This window comes from Apodemus sylvaticus, chromosome 17 (genome assembly GCF_947179515.1).
Source record: "Apodemus sylvaticus chromosome 17, mApoSyl1.1, whole genome shotgun sequence".
NCBI classification, from domain to species: domain Eukaryota; kingdom Metazoa; phylum Chordata; class Mammalia; order Rodentia; family Muridae; genus Apodemus; species Apodemus sylvaticus.
The window spans coordinates 50,867,912-50,880,161 of NC_067488.1; the positions used below are offsets into that span (position 1 = coordinate 50,867,912).

The window sequence follows — 12,250 nt, forward strand, 5'->3', positions numbered from 1 at the left end:
AAAGCCTGTCTCCCGCTTAGTTCTTTGTGATTTCTTGTCCCCTTGCAGAGATAGCTTTCTTGTGTCTCTCCCAATAAATCTCTCCTGTGAGACTTGTGCAGTGGGACTTTGTGGTATTCCTAGGCTCCTGACTGCCAAGATCTTTCCCTTTCAGAGCAGCGACACCTCCACTGGAGAAACCTTCCCCCTTCAGAGCTGTAACACGGTAAACCCAGAAGTTAAGAGCAGTTTGCTTGCCACAGAAATCAAATAGATGTGAAAATTGCAACTGTGGTCCTGTGCTGTTTTGAAGATGACAAAACAGGCTTATCAGTAAACAGTTGCTTAGCCAGCCCAGGAGCACAAGGTGGATTATTGGATCTGCAGGTTTTCCCACAGAGCCTGTATGTTCTTCAGGTCTGACCCCTAAAACAACTGCCTCAGACTCAGAGGAAGCTCTTCCTATAAATGTTGTGAAAACCTTCTTCCTGTCAATATACACTTAGGTCCCTTTTCAAGTGTCCATTCCATCATTTATTTTTTAATGATGCCCTGATATTCCAGTTTGGAGGTAAGTTATGTACCTGATGCCTTACTGTGCTACTGTTTTCCCTGTTACAGAGAACTTTGTGATGAGTGTCTTTGAATACATGTACTTACTAGCATTTCTCTGAACGCTCATCTTTTTGTTTCCTGGGATAAGTTCTTGGAAGTGTGCACCTTTGTGTGCAGTGTGACTAACCACCTGTAAGATCATGCAACTGTAAGATGACGTGACTGCAGCAGTGGGGCCTCACCTCAAGAGGCCATTGGGCAAATGACCTTGTCTGAGGCCTGGAACGATTATGAGGTTTCCCAAGATTGAGGGCCAGTTCTAAAATGTTCATAACACTCAGGCGATCCAAGACCCTGTTTAAGTCTCGGATGGGACAAGTGCGACTTAGAGTCTGGATCCCTGAATGTTGGGGTACTATGATTCTACCCAGACCTAGGGGAAGGGAAGAGGCAACTGAGATGACGTAATGTGCTCTTAGAGTAAAGGGGGCGGTGGTAGAAGGTAGCGCCCGACAGCGGTGCGTTAACCCTTCCATTTCCGGACTCTTAACAAAGTTGCTCCTGGAGCTTAGCCAACGGAAAAGTAGCGGCTCCTTTAAACCGGAGGATGGCTGGGACGAGGACCCGGCGGCTACTCTCCGCTGGCGCTTGGATGCCGCGAGGGGCGGAGTCCCGCTATGCAAATCTGAGCTGCTGATCGATGACGCGCCATCACCCCATGAGCCGCTTCGCGCGCCGATTGGCTGATGCAAGTCTGGTCCCATTGACAACAAACATGGGGGTGCGGAGGCTCGGGGCGGAGCTGCAGTGGGCGCGGCCCGGGGCGGGGGAATTCTGCCCCGCCCCTTCCGTGGAGTCCGGGCGCAGCTCAAACATGGCGGCGGTTGGCACGGGGCGGTGAGGCGGTACCAGGTGGGGGCTGTCGGGTGTCATGGGCGGTGGCGGCGGCACCGCCTCCGCGTCTCCCTGAGCTGGACCTCACGGGGGACTCTGCGCCGAGCTGGGCGATGGATGAGAGCAGCGAGCTGGGCGGTCTGGAGACCATGGAGACCCTCACGGAGCTGGGCGATGAGCTGACTCTCGGGGACATCGACGGTGAGTGGCGGCTGGGTGGGAGTGCGGGGGGCGCGCGGGGAGGAAGGGGTTACGACGGCGCTCGCGGGTGCGCGTGCGCCCACCCCGCGATCGCCCTGGCGTGCGCGGGAAGGAACCCGCGGGCCGGGCTGCCCGGGAGGTTCCCAGTTCTTCTTGCTCCAGAGTCTGAGCCCGGGCCATGACGCAGGGCTCCCGGTGGCTGAGGAGTCCCGGGAGCCTCGGGGCCTGAAGCGGGGCTGGGGGCGTCGCGAGTGCTGCCAGACGAGAAAGCGAGGCGGCCGCCTCCCTCGCGCGCCCACACGCGCGCTGGTTTGTCCCGTCTTCGCCGGCGTCCCGCGTCGCACCTGTCACTCCCTGCCTGGCCACTGGAGCGGCTTCGGGATTTCCCGGACTGCGCTCCGGAGCTCGGCTCCCCACGCCCCCGCTCTTTTTTGGGATTGACTGACAGCCGGGTCTCCAGACGCTCTGGAAAACTTTGGGCAACAGCTGCAAAAGCAAGTTACTGATGGAGTGGACAGAGACCGCAGAGTGCGGCGGCCTTGGATGGAGACCCGGGCGCTCCTGCTGTCGCACTGCAAAGGGAGTTGAGCAGCAAGAATTTTGAGTTGTGGCCCCTCGGGTACAGACTAGGGAGCAGGTGGCCTTTGTTTCGGCGGCCTTAACAGCGAAGTGGAAGAACTGGTAGGAGCCCAGGGATCCTCGCTTACAAGTCTCTCACTTTTCAGCCACCGGGAAGGAAGGTTTGGAGAGGGTCCCAGGCTTGCCCGCGGTCATCATGCTGGTTAACAAAGCCCAGTTCTTTCTGTTTCTGGGCCAGTACTAGTTTCTTTCCACTCTGCCTTTGAGAAGAATAGACTAATAATTTAGTCATTCTCAGCAGTCGGACTTTTCTGAAGTTCTCAGTCCCAAATACTTTGTTTTACTTCATTTTATAAAATCCCACTGAGTAGGTATCCCTCAGTGTTGCAGGAGGTGTTGTCTAAGGTCACTTACTTTGGAGAGTCCAGAACTCTTAAGCAATGAGTCAGTTTATGGAGTGTTACTACATCTAGAATCTAGAACCTTGCAGGCATGTATGATGGCTACATCCTCGCTTTGCAGGTGAAGAAACAGGTAGAAGAGACGGTTTCTCTTGTGTAGGAAGGTGTGACAACAGTTGTGTGAAGAAGGTGGTTGCCACGTTCCTGTCTTGCTTTTGTTGCATTTTCCCCACCTGGTTCACCCTTCTCATTTGGTCCATCCAGACAGTGTGACAAGCCCCAGTTATCGAAGTTCCACTTTTAAACCGCAGATTCTTCCACCAAGTATTGCTAAACACAGATAGGTTAACGAATGGGAGGGGCTACTCCTTGGAACACGGGAGTGGCTAATGTGTTTTGAGCACTAGACACTGTGTTAAGCAAGCACTCACACAGGTTCTCAATCCTTATCACAGCCCTGTCAGATAAAGATGACTGTCAGACTGGCCATCTCCCCTCGCGGGTGCTGGGACTGTTCATTAGATTACCCAGGGTTCCCTACTCAGTAAGGAGGTCTACAACTGTCTGCCAGCAGGGGCACCAGGAAAAAATTCATGTTTTTGGTTTTGTTTTGGTTTTTGTACTTACATATTATAATGATCTTTGTCTAAGTTTTCAGTCCATTAAATTACCTAGTGGTTAATATTAACCTTATAGATTGCTAAGTCAATGTATTAATAAAACGTATACTCCAGAAACCACAGCAATAGGTCAGTGGTTTCATAGGCTCCTGCCTCATTTGGGAAGTGTTTCCTTGCTCCAAGAGCTGGCTTTGGTATCTCAGTTGTAAAATGAGGATGGTAGTTTCAGACCACATGGGGTTGTATGTGCAGAGGGCAAATAAATGAAAGTCAGGAAGCTTCCTTGAAGGTGAGTTTCCCAGGAAGATCACACCGATGTGATAGCCATTGACCTTAAAAAACAAGAAGAACCAGTTGAACAAAGCGAAGGCCAGCAGTCTAGTCGGAAATGTCCCTTGAAGCCTCTGTTCACCTGAGCAGGTTACTGGGGAGGTGGGGGGGCGACAAACCATCTTTCCTTCCCACAGTTCTTTGCACCTAGAACAGCTCTTGGGACAGTGAGAATGCTCACTCTTTGTGACGTGTCTGTGTGAGTACCTGAGGCAGGATATTCAATGGTATTAGGTATAGTTTCCATGATTGGGTCAGTGGGAGCCGCCCACGTGCATCTAAGATGAGGATGAAGAGAGAGGCTATGAATGCACTTTTGTAACCCGAAGCCTAGAAGTCTCTCGGCTGCCTTCAGGAGGTTCCAGGCGCTGTGAGTCCAAGTCCAACAGGGTCTCTTCTCAGTCAGAGAGCTTTAAGTTCTTGTTTCTTTTCGGAGACCTGGGAATGTGGTTCCATGGCAGGGCACGGGCCTGGGATTCATGAAGTCTGAGTTTGATACCTGCTACCACAAAGGCAATGCATGGTGGAGCATAAACCATCCCAGCTTTCAGAAGCTGAGGCAGAGGGGTCACCTCAGGTTCTAAGACCAGCCTAAGCAACTTAGTGAGACCCTCGTCCCAAACTAAAAAGTAAGAGTCCTGGGGAGGGGAGGTGCAGCTCAACAATAGAACTCTTGCTTAGCATGTGTGGGGTCCTGAGTTCAATTCCAGATACTGCCCAAAAAAGTAGAATAAATAAACAATTTCAGCAGGACACTATATAAATAAATAAAAAAAGGGGGGGTATCTTATAATAGTGACTGAGATAACCTAATTAAATTAGGTAGTGGAGTGAAGCCTCTTGGAAGAATATCAATGTTACTCTCTTTGAAGCAATGCCAGAGCCTGGATTTTTATATATTTTTAAACTGTTTATATGGTTTTGTTTTAACTGTTTCATTGTCTCTCTTTGGTTAGTGTGTGTGTGTGTGTGTGCGTGTGTGCGCGCGCACACAGGTGTAGCAATTTCAGTTTGACTTCAGGTGTCAGGATTTGGCTTTCATCTTTGTAAAAGTGTCTCTCTTTTTGTGTGACACTGCATCTGCTGTCAGGCCTCCATCCTTCCAAGGATTCCCCTGTCCGCTGCCTCCCAGCCTGGCAAAGGAGGGACACTGAGCTTACAGACTTGCACTCCCACACTCAGCCTCCTGTGGGGGTTCTAGAAATTAGAGCTCAGGTCCTCACACTCGTGCAACAAATAGCTTATCCACTGAGCCACCTCCCCAGACCTTAACTTTTTTTTTCCTCACATTTATTCAGTTTATGGGTATGCGTTTGCCCCCCTGTGTGTTCCAGTTTGAAAGAAGGGGTCAAAGGGCAACTTTTAGGGTCAGTTCTCTCCTGCCATGTGGGTTCTGGGGATTGAAGTCAGATCGCAAGGTTGGCAGCTTGCCTCCTTACCCACTGAGCCATCTTATTGGCCCGTCCTCTTAAAAGTTTTATTTCCTGAGAATTCCGTATGTGTATACAATGCGTTTTGATCATACCCATCCCCACCTTCCAAAACCTCCCCCTCACCTTTCTCTCTGGCTTCCATGTACTCTTTCCTTTTTTAAAAAAAACAACAACAACTCACTAGTCCAGTCAGTGCTGCCTGTGTGCACTTAGTAGGACCTGCTGTGTTTCCTGGAGATCAGGCTAGGCTGAAATGAGTGCAGAAAGGCCATTCAGGTCCTGAGGTTAAAGGCGTGTCTGTCCCTCTTTCCTAAAACCAAAACTTCTGAAAGAGCCGCCTGTTCTGGCCCATCTTGCCTCTCCTCAGCCTTCATCTTGGCCTCCCACCTGGCTTGTTTTTCAGAGTAGGGTCTCTGAAGACAACCTTGTTGACAGCAACCATGTCTTTTATAAGGGCAGAAAGATGGTATCTTCTTCTCTGGGATCAGAAAACAGTCAAGAAGGTGATCTTTTATTTTTATTTTTATTTTTTTGCTAGGCACAAAAGAAATAGGTGTGGGGGCTGCAGAGAAGGCTCGGCAGTTAAGAATGCTGGCTGCTCTTCCAGAGGAACGAAATTCAACTACCGGTACCCACGTGGTGGCTCCCAGCTGTCTGTAACTTAGTTCTAGGAGAGCCAGTACCCTCATGGGGCACAGCCATACGTGCAGGCAAAGCACCCATGCACATAAAAACATCAATTAATTAATTTTCAAAAATAGGTATCAAGAGCAGCACAGACAAGCAGATGAAGGGATGACCAAACCTGAAAGATAAAAAGCTGATAAAGATTTTTCTTTCTTTCTTTCTTTTTTTTTTTTTTTTTTTGGTTTTTTGGATTTGGTTTTTCTCGAAACAGGGTTTCTCTGTGTAGCCCTGGCTGTCCTGGAACTCACTCTGTAGACCAGGCTGGCCTCGAACTCAGAAATCCGCCTGCCTCTACCTCCCAGAGAGCTGGTATTACAGGCGTGCACCACCACCGCCCGGCTAAGATTTTTCTTTTGTAATTAACATTATGAGTAAGAAAATGGTGTATGAGATCCAAGAGGCAAATTGAAACTGAATTGTGCTCTAGGTGTGTGTGTGTGTGTGTGTGTGTGACAGTTAGGGAATTGGTGAACATTTCAAAGTCGAAATAACTAGTCATAGGTTAAGAAATGTCAACTGTGTTGATAAGAAACTTTCAGATGTGGGCCATGACCCCTGTGAAGGCAGCCTAGAGGGAACTGTAGGACTCCATTGGGACCTCGAGTACAGGGCTTTGAGGAACTTAGAAGGTGGCTAGGGAAGCTTGCTGAGGAGCGGGTGAAATGGAGGCTCACGTGGGGGAGATGAGATGGAGGCTCGCGTGGGCTCACGTGGGGGAGTGGTCACAGTAGGAGGGATGGGAAACCTGCTCAGAAGCTCAGGCTGGCAAGGGAGATGGCGGAGGAAGAGCTTCAGGAATGGCAGTCAGCACAGGGCGGACACAGGGCTGCAGGCATGCTGGGATGCTTGGGACTGCACAGGAGGTCAGCCTTTATAGAGCGGTCACGTGGCAAGGGAGGGACCCAGAACAGCACTCAGAGGTACGTACATACGGACGTCTATGGACGATGGGCAAGCAGAGCAGCTGTTCTCCTTGGAGAAGGTTGAAGAACTTCTGGAAACTGCAACTTGGGCCTTGTGCGTGTGAAGCAAGCACTCTCCACTGAGCTATGTTCCCCAACTCCGTTTCCACATTTTATTTTGAAACATGGACTCGCTGAGTTGCTCAGACTGACGTGTCTCAGCCTGTCGCTACCAGCTTTCCTTTCCTGCCTTGTAGGAGTTGCCTGTTGTAAACATTCTGTATAAATGGAACCAGAGCCTGTGGCTTCTTCCCCTTAGCGCACGTCCCAGCCCATCCACGCTGCCAGGCAGCACCTCAGCCTGGCTCCTTGCTGACTCGCCTGCCAGCAGCCACACTTGGGGGTGCGGCTCTGTCTCCCTTTTGGCTGTTTGGAAAAAGCAACTGAGAAATTGGATTTTCTGTGGACACACATGTTCGTTTTTCTTGGGTAGCTCGTCTGTATTTGTGGTTTGTTTGACCGTTCACTCACTCTCTTCCTTTCCCCGGTCAGGGTGATGTTGAGGTCCCTGGCTCTTGATTTGGGGTGGTAGTGTTTGCTTCCTTGTTTTTATGAAACATATTCAACTTCTAGAGGTAATTTGTCGTTGTTTGATGCTGGGTTTAATGTAGCTCAGAATGGCTTCAAAATGTGTGTGTGTGTGTGTGTACACGTGTGTGTACATGTGTGTACGCATGTGCGCGCAAGGTTGACTTTTTAAGTTCTGGAATGACAGACATAGCTTGGAAGTAAAATTTTGAGGATTGGCCTGTTCTAAATACGTAGTCAACTCACACTGCGACTTAGAGTTCGGTTGAGTTTACAATTTTAGGCAGGTTTGTTTTTTACACAAACTCTTTTACTATGTAAATCCTGGACCTCACTACGTAGAAGAGGAAGGGTTTTGGGATTAAAGGGATGGACCACAGCTCCCAGCTGAACATAACATGTTTTGAGACAGGTCCTGCTTGTGAGACCCACGCTGGGCTTGGAGTATTCTTGGTGACCATCCAAGTGCCAGGGTCACAAATGTGTACTGTGAAGCCTGGTGCAGGAGGTAGGACAGAGTTTATAGTGGACTTTAGAAGCAGCAGCTTGCGCTTCCGCTTATAGTACTTGAAAATATTGATCTTCAGCTTCCCCAGGAGCTCACTCTCCTGCCTCTGCCTCCCCCTTCTACAGTGCTGGGGGGTTAAAGGCACACACCACCATCCCCATATGGCCGGTTTGATGTGCTGGGGCCTGACTTCAGGGCCTTGTGGGCTACACTGAGCTACAGTCCTAGCCTTTGTCGTTTTCCTGTGAAAGCTCTTGAGAGCGTGCTGGGGCCCACAGCTTGTTTCTTTCCCACGAGCTGTAAGCTCTCGTCTCATCTAGTTACATTTTCTGGGGTTTCTCAGAGCAGTGTGCTCTTGAGTTTCTCCTTTCTCCGACTGTTTTGCCTCTCGCCCTTGTTACACATTCTGTGTTCACACCCGAGCCACCGGGCTGCCGATGTTCTGGACCATCAAAGTCTTTAACCTTCGTGGTCTCATACTCCGCTCAAGGTCCTGCAGTGTTTGAAAAGTGTGTTCTTGTTTCCCTATGTAGTGGGGTTCTCTGTGTAGCCCTGGCTGTCCTGGAACTCACTCTGTAGATCAGGCTGACCTCGAACTCAGAGAAATCCATCTACCTCTGCCTCCCAAGTGCTAGGATTAAAGGAGTACATCACCAGACCTGGCTAGTCAGACTTTTTTAAGTATATCCACACTTGTCGTATTTTCACATACGGATTGCTATAGTTGCAACAAGTGCAGTAATCCAGCATAATCCAACCAGACAGACAGCTTGTGTCCCTTTGGTCCTGTTGAACATTTTCCTCACGTGTAGTCTCTCAGCATAAGCACAGTTGCTTTGAGCACCAGGGAAAGTCACTTTGGAGCCCACACTGCCGGCTGTGTCCTTTTCACTCGTCGGATTTTCCCATTGCTCCAAATTACTCTCGCTTTTGGGGGTTAGCAGAGTACTGCATTTACCTGGATCAAAAATGTATACATGTGTAAGACAAGACTGGAAATCCTTGCTCTTTCTACCTATCTCCCTAAATTATACCTCCTCAAAGGTAGTCAAGCTTGGGCTGAGAGGTGGCTCAGTGGTAAAGAGCACTGACTGCTCTTCCAGAGGACCCAGGTTCGAGATTCCCAGAACCCACATGGCTGACAAGCATCTGTAGCTCCAGTCCCAGGGGATCCAATATCCTCTTCTGGCCTCTGAAGACCCTGCACACATGTGGTCCACAGACGTACATGCAGGCCAGACATTTATTCAGGCACACGTGTCACGGTGTGTGAGGAGCAGAGAATAACTTATAGAAGTTGGTTTTCTTCTTCCACAGTTGTTTCTCTGGTTTGACCATGTGGGTCCTAGGGCTCACCAACTTGGGTCTAACGGCTTGGTAGCAAGTGCCGTTACCCTCTGAGCCATCTTGCTGACTGACCTAGTACCTTTTGTTCTTGTTTCTTGATACTGACTTTCTCTGAAGAAATGTGACTTGTTAGTCATTAGCATCTGTCTTACTTGGCTTTTCTCTTGCTGTGATAAAACCCTATAACCAAAAGCAATTTGAAGAGGAAAGGATTTATTTTGCTTACACATTTGGATCACAGTCCATCCCTGAGGGAAGTCAGGGCAGGAGCTCACTTCAGGAGCCAGGAGGCAGGAACTGAAGCAGAGGCCATGAAGGAGTGCTGCTCCCAAGGCTTGCTCAGTCTGCTTTCTTATACAGTCCAGGCCGGCCAGCCCAGGGTGGGCCTGCCCACAGTCAGCTGAGTCCTCACAGTAATCAACCTGTATATTACAGTCAGTCACCTTCATGAAGGAAGTGCCCACAGACTTGCTTGCAGGCAGCCTGATGGAGGCTTTTTCACTCGAGGCTCCCTTTTCCTAGATGACTATAGTTTACATCAAGTTGACAGAAAGCCAGCTAACCAGCCATCATCCCTGGAGTCGCAGCTGCTTGACAGTTTTCTTTCTTTTTTCCTTCTTTTTTTTTTTTTTTTTTTTTGATTTTTCCAGACAAGGTTTCTCGTGTAGAGTTGGCTGTACTGGAACTTGCTCTGTAGACCAGGCTGGCCTCAACTCACACAGATCTGCCTGCCTCTGCCTCCTGAGTGCTGGGTTTAAAGGTGTGCACCTCTGCTCAGCATCTTCAGGTTTTGAAGTCATAGGTAGGCAGCACTCGCCAGGCTCAGCGCTGCATCTGCTCAGACCTTTACAGAGGCTCCCTTCTGTGCAGGGACCTGGGGTGAGAAAAAGAGAATCCCTGAGATCACGGAGTCAGTGTGATGGCCTGAGTTCCGGCACTGTCTGCTCTGTAAACTCTTCTCGCCTAATGAAGCTGGTTTGTTTTTATCTTTTCTCCAGTTCTCCTGTTACTTGGGATCTGAGGCTCATGCTACACAATTAGTAAGGGGTGTGTTGGTGGCCTTAATCCAGATGTTACAGTTCTGAAACCTGTGTGCATCTCCTCTGGTCCCTGCCAAATTCCTTTCTGATGTAAGCAGGCTGAACTGTGGGCCCAAGATAGTGTGATGGACTCCAAACCTTGAGAGATGCTAGATTCTCTAATGATTTCACTTTCAGTAGGCCATGCCTGATCCCTGGGCACTGGGAGTGACGTCCCCTGGGTCCCCCGACTCCTCTGTACATTCTGTCCATGTGTAGGGTGGTGTTGGGATATCTGTATCTCTGGTACTTGAAGATGAGGTCAGCAATGCCAGACAGTTGGAGGGGCAGGAATTAATAGTCTGTTTTTTCCCCCTCTATCAGAGGGGGAAGGGAATTGAATGAACTTGAATTTGAGTTGAGTTTTTTAGAACAGTTTGAGAGTGTTGATCCCTGCCCTCCTGTCCCCCCAACCCCCACTCCCCCTTTGAAAGGGCTTTTAAAGCACAGTGGGCAGTCACAGGAGCAGTCAGAGTGTGATAGGGGTTGTCCCGTTTTTCTGTACAAGACTCAAGGGATAAAACCTTTTTTGCTGTGACAGGAATTTTTTAGAGGCTAACAGAAGGGCAGTCTGGCTCTCAGGTAAAGCCCCTGGGGAATTCCTGCAGAAAAACTGTCCTCCAAAGAGAAACTGGTCTCTAAATGCCAACGACTCCCAGGTCTCTCTAGCCTTGGGAGTCGCTAATCCCCTCACAGTCTTACCCTTTCATCTCGCCTGGGAACAGGTCTACTGGGTTCAGGGTCTGGTTCCGGGTGGTGATGAAACTCTAAGTTGCTGAACAACTCAGGTGCAACTGCTTTGTGGCCCTGACTTGTGCCTGGCCCTGACTCCCGCCACCCCACCACTGCAGGGGAAATGTATCGTGTCCTGGGCATGCCTGTCCCTGGGCCTTATGACATCTCCGTGAGACTCACACTTTGCTAAAGGCCTCCTGGTACCATTTGTCTCTCTAACAGTGCTATGAGATCAATGCTCGGTTTCTATGTGCATTTTTCACGAACACTCAGAAGGGCTGTGCAAAAGAGAAAGGAAATGACTTGCCCAGGATTTTCTATGCTGAGCAGAGTGTGCGGGTCATGCTTGCCTGCCCTGTGGGAGTGAGGAGGGAGATGCCCTGCTGTAGGAAGCGTGATTGCCACGGAGTCTTGTCTCTGGTCAGAAGTTGGAATGAATGGATACCGTGTGTTCATAGCCCAGTGCTGGAGGGCATTTGGAATGAATGAAACAGTTCCTCTTTTCAGGGAGCTTTTTCTTTTTGATTGCTGTACTCAGAGTACAAGCCTACATCCCAGTGTTCCAAAGGAAAAATGTCTCGGAGCCATCACAGAAGACTTCCAGATGTTTGAGGCTCTATGGAAGGACTTAGGGAAGTCTTCAGAAGGACTTTGGCTAAGTTGTGAATGAAGGCTGGGTGAGCAGATCCATGTCTTAGAAATTACTCATTTTTATTTTATGTGCATTGGTATTTTGCCTGCATGTATGTCTGTGTGAGGAGGGTGTCAGACCTTAGAGTTACAGACAGTTGTGAGCTGCCACGTGGGTGCTGGGAATTGAACCTGGGTCCTCTGGAAGAGTGGTCAGGACACTTTTCAGCTGAGCCAGCTCTCCAGCCCCTAGCAGATCCATTCTTGACAAGCTGCTACCTTCTCAGCCCATTTTGGTCAGATTCTTCTTTGTGTCAGTGTATTCTTTATCTGACTAGCTTGAATTAAAGGCCAGGGTTTATTTGGGGGAGGATAATGTGTATGTTGATCAGAGAATCTAGAAAGCTGGGCTTGGAAAATGGGTTCGAATCCAGAGAGGCCCAGCAGTGCCAGAGCCCAGCCAGGATTGGGGGTAAACAGCAGCCTGCTCAGGACCACGTCTTCTTGTTGATGTTTTGTCTACTTTCTAGGGTAGGAGCATGCCTTAATCAGAGTTGACTTGTAGGAAGCCTTGGCAAGAGACGCATGGTGGGCATTCTCCAGAGGAAGAGTAGGGGGCTCATGGTGTGTGTGTGTGTGTGTGTGTGTGTGTGTGTGTGTGTGTGTTGCTGATGGAGGGCAAATGAAACAAGGATGGCAGCCGTCCACAGTGTCCCTCTCTGGTGATGACGTCATTAAGGCCTTCACATCCCTCAGCAGCTCCATCCATCCCTCTCAGGTTC

The 12,250-nt window shown here is 49.5% G+C and overlaps 1 protein-coding gene across 1 annotated transcript in view; it reads left to right on the forward strand.

The window, feature by feature from the left end:
• The first annotated feature begins 1,378 nt into the window (after window positions 1–1,378).
• The window catches only part of Srebf2 (sterol regulatory element binding transcription factor 2), a 57,802-nt gene continuing 46,930 nt past the window's right edge, over window positions 1,379–12,250 (forward strand). Inside the window, exon 1 of the mRNA XM_052161690.1 lies at window positions 1,379–1,629. Coding sequence (XP_052017650.1) covers window positions 1,542–1,629 — 88 coding nt within the window. The 5' untranslated portion in view covers window positions 1,379–1,541. The remainder of the gene's footprint in view (window positions 1,630–12,250) is intronic.